This window comes from Monoraphidium neglectum (genome assembly GCF_000611645.1).
Source record: "Monoraphidium neglectum strain SAG 48.87 unplaced genomic scaffold scaffold00340, whole genome shotgun sequence".
Taxonomy (NCBI): Eukaryota; Viridiplantae; Chlorophyta; class Chlorophyceae; order Sphaeropleales; family Selenastraceae; genus Monoraphidium; species Monoraphidium neglectum.
The window spans coordinates 13,933-23,505 of NW_014013288.1; the positions used below are offsets into that span (position 1 = coordinate 13,933).

General features: G+C 65.0%; 2 protein-coding genes across 2 annotated transcripts in view; one reads left to right on the top strand and one right to left on the bottom strand.

The window, feature by feature from the left end:
* MNEG_2868 (hypothetical protein) overlaps window positions 1-4,723 on the bottom strand; it is a gene marked incomplete at both ends in the record, with an annotated part of 11,859 nt that extends 7,136 nt beyond the window's left edge. Inside the window, 7 exons of the mRNA XM_014048654.1 lie at window positions 38-312; window positions 516-647; window positions 857-1,820; window positions 2,123-2,955; window positions 3,292-3,722; window positions 3,963-4,264; window positions 4,487-4,723. Of these exons, the coding sequence (XP_013904108.1) occupies window positions 38-312; window positions 516-647; window positions 857-1,820; window positions 2,123-2,955; window positions 3,292-3,722; window positions 3,963-4,264; window positions 4,487-4,723 (3,174 nt within the window). The remainder of the gene's footprint in view (window positions 1-37; window positions 313-515; window positions 648-856; window positions 1,821-2,122; window positions 2,956-3,291; window positions 3,723-3,962; window positions 4,265-4,486) is intronic.
* Window positions 4,724-7,599: 2,876 nt separating this feature from the next.
* Window positions 7,600-8,886, top strand: MNEG_2869 (hypothetical protein; the record flags this gene model as incomplete). Its single annotated transcript, XM_014048655.1, has 2 exons — window positions 7,600-8,025; window positions 8,500-8,886. The coding sequence occupies 2 exons, from the start codon at window positions 7,600-7,602 to the stop codon at window positions 8,884-8,886; spliced, it is 813 nt and encodes a 270-aa protein (XP_013904109.1).
* Between the last annotated feature and the right edge of the window lie 687 nt (window positions 8,887-9,573).

Genomic DNA, 9,573 nt, shown 5'->3' on the forward strand with positions numbered 1-9,573 from the left:
CCCCCGCCGCGCCCGCGGCCGCGCCGGTGCCGCACACCGGCCCGGCCGAGGCCGCGGCGGGCTCCACACAGGACACCACCAGCTTCGCCACGATGCTGCCCAGATCATCGGTGTCCTCATCCTCGGCCACGTTATTGTACGGAAGCCCGAGAGACGCCGCGCTCGCGCCGCCCTTCGCCCCGCCCGCCGCGGGACTGGCGGACTTTGCGAGGCAGTCGCCGAGCGGCACCAGGGCGGCGGCGCCGAGGGGGGAGGCGTCGGACGAGCAGGCGGTAAACGCCAGGGACGCGTTGGTCACGAGCAGGCCGCCGCCTGCGGGTTTGGTTGGTGCAGGGCCAGAATCGGGGTCGCGGAGCGGGCGCCGGTTGGCTTGCAGGGTGGCGGGGCACATCTTGCAGCATTGCACACACGTGTGAGAAAACGCTCTACTCAATCTTGCCCTTAGAGCCGCAGGTGACAAAGCGCTCTACTTCAATCCCCGCCCTGGGAGCTTGTTTTTGCCACAGTCAGCTCACCTATGCCCTCAGTGGCGTTATTGCGCGTGATCGCGTTGCCGCCGCCCAGCACAAAGCACTGCGGCGTGCCGTTGCCGCTCATGAGGGCGGCGGCAGTCTGGTTGCACATATCAGTGCGGACGATGACGCCGCCTGGGGACGGGGGGCCAGAAAGAAGCGAGTGCGGCGGGAGGGCCGCGTGTTGTGGACGAAGATTCCAAACTTGACGATCTGGTAAGTCTGGTTTGTTGTGATGCAGGATGTCTGACGCTTGCTTGCGGTGACAGCAGGGTCGAGGCGAGCAACGCGTGCTGCTCGTTGCTGCCGGCCGGCGCGCGTCGCACGCTTTTCACGCTGCTCACCGCCATTCGCGCCCTCATTATCCACCACACTGGAGCCCCGCAGCACCACGCTGCCCGCCGCCGACGCGTACAGCCCGCCGCCGCCGGGGTACAGCATGTCGTCACCGGTGACGTTGGCGGGGTCGACCACCACGTCACCCAGTGACACCAGCGCCGCGCCGCTGCCGGCGGCGTCGCCGAAGCCGCCGAGCGCCGCCGCCGGCGCGGCCTGCAGCAGCAGCCTGGTGCCCCTGCGGCGCAGGGCAGCGCGCCGGCGGCCCGCCGGGGCGGCGCCGGACGTTGCTGCCAGGTTCTGGCGAAACTCGCACCCCTCCACGACGGCGCCGCCCGTCGCGCGCAGCACCGCCGCGCCGCCGCCGAACGCGGCGCCGACGTTGCGGATGAACGCCGCGCCCTCGAGCCGCACGCTGGCGCAGCCTCGGCAGCAGAACCCGCCCCCGGCCGCAGCGCCCGCCGCCGCGGCGGCGCGGTTGCCTGTGACGCGCGTCTTTGTGAGCGTCGCGTTGAGCCCGGCGCCGCCGGCGAGCAGGCCGCCGCCGCCGACGGCGGCGGCCGTGTTGTTGATCATTGACGCGACCATCAGCAGCTCCCCCCCATCCGAAAAGCAACTGACGGCGCCGCCACCAAGCGCGGCGTTGTTGTCGGCGAGCGTCGCGCCCAGCAGCAGGAACGCGGAGCCCGTCCCCGCCAGCGCGAGCGCGCCGCCGTCGCCGCGCTCCGCGGCGTTGCGCTCGAAGCGGCTGCGGGGCGCCGGGGAGTAGCCCGCGCGCCCGCGGTACACGGCGGGCCAGCGCAGCAGCGGCCAGCCGTTGAGCCCAGCGTCAGATTCGTCGTCCTTTCCGCGCCTCAGCTTATCCATGAATTCCAAGCTGGCCAGGCCGAACGCGCCGCGGTTGACCGACCAGCTGACGGCGCCGCCGCGCGCTGCGCGGTTGCTGGTGAAGTTTGACCGGTCCAGGGCCGTCTGTCGTCCGGAGGGGTGGGGCGGGTATGGGTTGAGGAGGGTCGGCTGTGAGGGCCGGCGCACAGAGGTCGGTGCCCTGCTTCTCAAGGAAAGGCCCTCCTTCCTTAACCGTCGTACCAGCAAGGCCGTAGCGTAACCCTTAGGCTTGAGTCAAACCTTAACTGACCGAGCTGCTCCTGCAGCGCGTGCCCGATGCATGGCAAACCCCTCCTCCCAGGCACTTCCCACACGCGATGCCGCTGCCCTCGAAACTCCTGCCTGACAATTGTGCCCCTTCAACGGGATCCGAGCAGCCCAGTCACCTCCAGGTGGTTCCCCGCCACATGCAGCGCCCCGCCCTGCGTCCCCGCCGGCACGCTCCCGTCCTCCTCCCCCGCCCAGTTGCCGTCCAGCTCCGCCCGCTTCAGCCCCAGCGCGGCCCACGCGCCCGCGCTCGGCGAGAGGCTGCAGACGTGCGCGGCGCCGCCGCCGCGCGCCGCGCGGTTGCCGCTGAACTGGACGTCCTCAAAAAACGAGCTGCCATACCCGCTGAGTCCGAGGTAGACCGCGCCCCCCCACCCCGCAGGCGTGCGCCCGCGGTCCTCCACGCACGACCGCCTGTCACGGTCCTGCATCACCCGCAGCCACACGTCGGCCGCGTCCGCGGGCGCCTGCCCGTGCGCGGAGTTCCCGGTGAACTCTCCCGCCGTGAAGTTCGCGCGCATGTCCGGCGACGGCTCGAGGTAGAGCGCGCCGCCGTCGGCGGCGGTGTTGTTGATGGCGGTCAGGCCGTCGAAAACGATGAAGCAGTCATCGGAAACGTCCTCCGCCCCCAGCTCGTCCCTCAGCTTCTGGCAGCCCGACGCGTACACGAACGCGCCGCCGCCGTACGCGCGCGCCTCGTTCCCGACCAGCCGGCTGCCCGTCAGCCGCGCCAGCCACGCGCCCTCCTCGACGAACACGGCGCCTCCCATGGCCGCAAAGTTCTCGGTGAAGTTGCAGCGGTCGATCGAGACGACGCCGCTCTTTCGGACGTAGACCGCGCCGCCGGCGTGGTCGGGCGCTGAGTTGTTGCGGAAAGAGGAGCCGGCGATGCAGGCCGTGCCGAACAGCGGCGGCGGCGTGGGGTTGCCCTTGTACAGGTTGTAAAGAGCGACTGCGGCCGGGACGGGTGGCAGCGGCGGCAGAGCGTTGGCGGCGTGGGCGCATTGGTTGTGGTGGGGTTGGTCGCAGGGATTGTGTTAGGGATGGCTGGGGCTCGTGAGCCAGCTGGGCTTTAGCTGGACAGATAGCAACAAATGATGCTTTTGAAAGCCCGCATGCCACTGCCTCTTGTCAATGTGTCACGAGCCACTGCCTTCAAGTAAAGTGTCAGACGCCCAAACATCTCAAGCATCCACCATGCTGCTGGCAGCCGCCCCGTTTGACCTCAACCGCAGCACAGCCCCTCCCTCGGCGCATGCACCCCTGCATCGTCCTCCCAGACCCTCACCAGGCGGCTGCAAGAAGTCAACCTCGATCGCCGAATGCAGGTTGTGCTCAAACCTGCAGCCCTTCACCTCAAGCAGCTCCCCCTGGAAGTGCAGGCTGGTGTTGCGGTTGCCGGCAAAGTAGCTGCTATTTATCGCCAGGTTGGTGCCCTCGTAACCCAGCAGCGCCGGGTAGCTGATGTCCAGCTCCCCTCGGTAGTCACCATTACGTAAGAAGCTGCATCTGGTAATGGTTGCGCCGGTGCCGGCCTCCATTTGCAGCGCCGTCGTGCGCGAGTCGGCAAACGTGACGCGCCGGACCCGGACCGGGTGCGCGATGGGGTAGACGGCGCCGCCCGTCATGCCGGGGCCGGGGGCGGCGCGCTTGAGGACGACGGCGGCGCCGCCGTCGCAGCCGGTTACGAGAAAGTCCTGGAGCGCGGCCCCGGGAGCCCTGCATGAGTGCATACATGTGTGTGTGTGTGTGTTTGTGTCTGAAAGCGCGTGTATGCATGTGTGAGTGTGTGTGCACGTTTCAGACCGAGATCAAGCATTTATCTGACAACGACCCACACATGCTAGTCGTGCGCAGAGGGGAGATACATGTGATAGACCCCTTGGTGCTGCTGACCTGCAGGTCCCTCATCCCCGCCCAGTGCAAACCACCACCCTGTCCAGCTCAGCAGCGACCCACTTGATGTGCAGCGCCTCCTCCGTCTCCGGCCCGCACTTGATCACTGCCGCGCCGCGCGGCGCCCCCGGCGGCCCCGCCGCGCCCTCGCCCCCATCGGCCGGTGGCGGCGCGCCGGTGAGGGTGATGGCGATGGGCACGACAAGCGGCTGCGCCCGGGGGACCTCGAGGGCGCCCCCCTGGGGAGAGATTTGCAAAACATCTCCCGGGCTCATGGACGCGATTGTGGCGTCCCACTTTGACCTGATCTGGTCGCTGGTCCCGGAGAGCACGACCAGCCGGCCCGGGGGCGGCCAGGACGGGGCCTGCGGCGCGGGCCGCGGCGCAGCGGGACGGTGTGAGGGCGGAAGCATCAAGAATCGTGGGCACAGCCGCGCCTTGTTTTGCTTTCTGAACCACTGCCGCGCGCAATGCACAAGCTCCCAACCTCAAAACAAGACAACGCCGGAGCTTCTCCAAACAATAGCCCCCCCCTCTGTCCCCGTTTGCGCTGCCCCCGCCCGCCAGTCCCCCGAGCTGTCGCTCACCCCGGGCACAAACACCGTCGCCCGCCTGCCCCTCATCCGAGCTTTCACGCCGCCACCAGGGTGCGCCTTCATCAGCTCGAAGATCTCGTTGGCTGCCCGTATGCTTATGATCGCGGATGGGATCTCCGGCTCCTCGGAGTCAGGGGGCAGCTCCATGCTGGGCAGCGCGTCCTCGGGGCCGTCGTTGTATATGATGGCTGCGACGGCGCCCCCCTTCTGAGCGTTGCGCACCTGCATGTTTGCGCGCGCGCGTGTGTGTGTGTGTGCACGCGTGCGTGCGTTTGTGCACACAAGTACACGCACGCAAATGCACGCAAGCATACGTGCAAGCAAACGCGTTTTCATGCCCAGAATATCTTCAATCGCAACCCCCGTCATTGGGTCCGCTGCAATTTAGGTTTGCTGGACCGCGCCTGCAGCGCACCGACCCCCCGCCGCAAGCAGGACGCCCCCGCCGCCGCAGCGGCCCTGCATGCAGTCAGCCGCGGCGCACGCACACCTTGTCGTCGTATCGGCAGCCTTGACCACCGCGCGTGCGCGTCATCACCGCAATCCAGGGCGCCTTGCTGTCGCGGGGTGCAAACGGCTCGCACCCGTTCGGCGGGCTGGCAAGCTGCGAAAGCATGGAATGTGGGTGGCGTTTGCAGCGCAGCGCTCAATTTTGCAAGGTTGCGGCGGGGCGGTAGCGAGTCAGCATTTTGCCGTACCGCGCGGCGTTGCTCACACGCCTGTGGCGTGCTGCACTTGCCACGGCTCCAGCTGGTGCGACCGAGCGCCGCACTGTCGCCCCACGGCGTGCGCCACCCCTCCAGCCCCATGGCCGGCCGCATGCAGCTGGTTGCGCTGCTGGCTGGACGCATCCAAGGCGTTCTCTCACCCGCAGCACACCCTCGACCCCATCGTCCGGGAAAGCAGGTCCAAACTTTGCAGGGTTAGTGACAACTTGAAACTCAGTCTGCAGTGGCCAAGGAGGGGGCATGCGATTGCGACAAGGGGCTAAGGCCGTGCTTGCAGGGGCCAACCACCTTGGGTTCAAGGGCCAATGTTGTTGGACAGCGCTTGCAGCGCGCCGGCTTAGGTGTTCGCAATGCAATGCCCTTGTGATTTGCAGCAAGAGATCGTCCTTGAGGGCTGCGCACAGGCCACGGGCCCTGCGGGCCCACCTCAGGCGGTTGCTGCTGCGCCTGCACGCCCGCAGCGGCGAGCGCGGCCCAAGCGAACACCGCCGCGATGACGAGCGCCAACAGCCGCGTCATGCCGTCATGCAGCAACCTGTCATGTGCAGCATGATGATGTGCCTTGAGATGCCGCATCGCATGTGATGTGCTGCATGACAGCGGGGCGCGAAGATGGGCCATCTTACGCAGTGCTGCATTCTTGGGGCGCCGACTGCAGGTCTGCTCGGCATCCTCCAGAGTGCAGCAGCACGCCATAGGACAGTCTTACCTGCATTATTCTTCGAGCGAGCCCGACTCGCCGCTGCTGCTCGGCACGGTCCAGGCCATGCAGCGTTCCACGGTTGCCGCCTCGCTGAGTGCCGTGCCACGTAAAATCAGGACGACTGTGTGATAGTCTTCAGGAGAAGACCGCACGGTCCGCCAGCTGCAGTCACCCGGTGTCCCAAACTCACGCTGGAACTCGCTGTGCTGCCGGAGTCGCCGCCACATGCGTTGAGAACCCAAAACGGTGAGCGTAGTAAGTATCTTTAGTTTCATAATGCCTGGGGTGGGCAAACACGAGGTGGCGGGGCCAGATGCAGCGGGTGTGTGCGCATGTACCGCACCACTCTCCCCCAACCATGCATGGGGGGCAGCCCTGCCGACCTACTGCTACCTCACAGCATGAGAGCGCAACAGAAAATGCCCAGAATTTCAAACCCTTGTATGAGGCTGCCATGCACGAGCATGCACATTGAATTCGACAGCTCGTGCTCTTGCAACCTCTTGCATGACGGCAACACAACTTACAACCTCCCGTATCAGCTGCTCTGTGAATATCCAGAGCTGGTGGGGCGCGCGAAGGTTCCTGGCCCGGTGTATTGTGGGGCCGCCAGATGCAGCCCAGGCGCTGGGATCACAAACGGTGCACTTGCGAATCCGTGGTTGCGTCCCGTACAGATTCGGGCCTAGCGGGCCGCTCGCCCATCCACATCAGTCATCCCAACTGCGCGGCCCGGCCTGACGCGGCTGTGCCGGGAGGCGGGCGAAAAGGGGCTGATGCTCCACAAGCAGATGGCCCATGGCAAAATGCTCTTATCTGGATTTTTGATTGTGAGACGCACAGCGGTACCTTGCCCCTAACGCTGTGCAACGGGGATTCCACCTCCAGTCATGAGCCATGCGCGGTGGTGGGGGTGCTAGTGGCTGGCTAATATGCAAAGATCTGGGGGGTCGCCAGGCGTCAGCCAGCCAGGCGCATCGCAGCGGCCCGCTTGCACGTTTTGGGACCTCCCATGTGCGAGGAGGGTGACCCAGTGGTACTTACATGATGACCTTAATCACTTAGAGTTGTTGCTCTTCTCTAGTCATGTTGTAGTGTAAGCGCACGTGTCTCGTAGTGCTTGCGGCGACGGACCTGCTCACGTGCACCATCACCGTTGCCTCCAACGCATCGTCACGCTTGTGATCGGTGGCACTGCCTGCTTCGCTCAGTGCAAAATGAAAGTCTTACAACGAAAGAGCGCCCAATGCGGTCCCCGTCTGCGGGACGATCATGCCAGCCGTCGGTAGTCACCCGCCGTGCGCGTAGATTCCATAAAGGTCCCATTACCCATGTGATTGATGCTCGGGTGGAAGCCTTTTGCTACTTTGTGGTTTGCAGCCGATCACAATTCGCGTTTGTTCTAACAACAGCGGGTGCGTCGTCACACCGATCGGTTCTTGACCAGATCACCGCCGACAGGCGCAGCCTCTATCTCAGGTGGGTTTACGCCCGTCTTTCGTCGTAAAATACACTCAACTCACGGTGCAATCGGGGTTGTGCTGGTCGATGGGGCCGGTCACGCAAACGGGATCGGTGACAACGGCCCTGTGCCCTTCCCCGCGCCCTGTCTCTCGTGGCATTGGCTGAAGAAGCTCCTCCTGCTGCTCCTCCTGCTGCTCCCCGCTGCAGTCATGGCTCGCATGGAGCTTGCCCTGGCGCTGATCGTGATGCTGACCAGCCTGGGCGGCAGCCACGGTGCCGCGGCTGTCCTCAAGATTACCTACACGTCCACGAACTGCTCCGGCGCCGCCATCAGCGCGACCACCTCCATTGTGACCGCCTGCCCCGCCGGCGTGACCGCGACTGCAGCCTGCAAGCCCGAGGCTGCGGGCTCCGTCTCCACGCGCTGCCTGGCGAACTCCACATTTGCCTCGCCCTACACCGCCTACGTGCCCGCCGCCGCCCTCGCCGAGGAGGGCACCGACCTGACCTTTGTGCCTGACAACTGCGGCAAGCCTGGGAACATCACCGTGTCCGTGTCGGGCAAGGTTTGCAAGGCGACCGGCAAGGACTCCGCCGCCCCCTACTGCATAGGCCCCAACGTCACCACTGTCTCGGTGAGCACTCAGCTGCCCATGTCTGGCACCTGCTTGCTCCCATGGCACCCCTGTCCGTGATACAAACCAAATACAGTCGAGGGGTTGTTGTGGTGGGTGAGGGCGCTGCAGGAAACATGTCCATCATCGTCGTTGTGCGGGGCTTTGAGGATGTGGGTTGCATGCAGGGCTTTGAGGACGGATGTGTGGTGCATGTGTGTTTTTCCTGGCACTCCAAGACACACATGCAGATGCAGACCATGTGAATCGAGTCGCCCCGCACACTACTTGACAAAAAAATGGCTGCCCGCGAGACGGTGGCTGTATGCGCAGCATGTTCTGGCACTACTAGATCTTCCCCCCCCCCCCCGCGCACAGAAGCAGCAATGCCAAAGGCACGGACTTGGAACTGTTGTTGAATCTGTCACCACACACCATGCGTGACATTCTTCCCTGACCACCTGTGAAACGCACTTGCACCGCTCACACATACAGTTCGCCGGCAGTGCTGACTGCACCGTCGGCAAGGGCATCAACGTGGCCGGCACCCCCCTGGCCTGCGCAGTGGCCGGCAAGCGCGCCGGCTACTGCCTCAGCGCCGCCGTCCCCGAGGGCTGCAAGGACGAGCTCCTGATCATCAACCCTGAGCTCGAGGTGATCAGCTGCGTCGGTGGCGGCCCCGGCGGCAAGACCTACAGCGCCTTCAACAACGACCTCCCCGCCGTCCAGGAGGCCATCCCGTCGATCTCCGACTCCCCCACGGCCGGCTCGTCGTCCTCGTCCGGCTCGGCTGCGGCGCCTGCCAAGTCTGCAGCCGGCAGCGCCGCACTGAGCGCCGGCCTGGCGGCTGCCGCCGGCGCCGCGGTCCTGCTCATGGCGTGATCGCCTTGTCAAGAACCCCTTCGCACGGGGCCGACGGCGCTGTGCAACGCACAATCCGTGCACGGGCCCACCGCTCACCTGCATCGACCTGGTTTGCATTGACTGGATCCACTAGCAGCAAAAACCTTGCCCTTGTGACTTTTTACAAGCGGTTTTCTGCGCTATCAGCTCTCTACTGCTGGACATTTGCATATGGATTGCAAACCATTTTGTGTGCACATGCGCATGAATGGTGGGTTGCCCGCGCCCACACTCACACACACATTGAAGTACGCACCACACTGCTTGCAAGGTGCAAGGGGCCGCTGCGGGCTTGCTGTTTTTTTTGTGCATGCATGCGAGCGTGGGTCATGTGCCGCGCTTTTGGCGTAGCCTCACACAGATGACAACTGTCACTCTGTCAAACAACAGCAAACAATGTGCTTGCTGCCCTTGTCCTGGAGGGTGCTGCCGCGAAGTTGCTGCACATGCAAAATCAGGGGCTCACAGGCGCGTGCGGATGCCCTTCCCTGGCAAAAGCTAAGTGCTCCCCCGCCATTGCCTTGTAAGGGTGTCTGACGATTCATTATGGCCGTATGTAGCTGATTCTTGCATCCCACAGCGCTTCGCCATTGCAAATGCGACACAAAACAACGTGCCCTGCAGCTAACAGGGGGTGCGCGCCAGGGGATGCAAACGCGTGGTGCT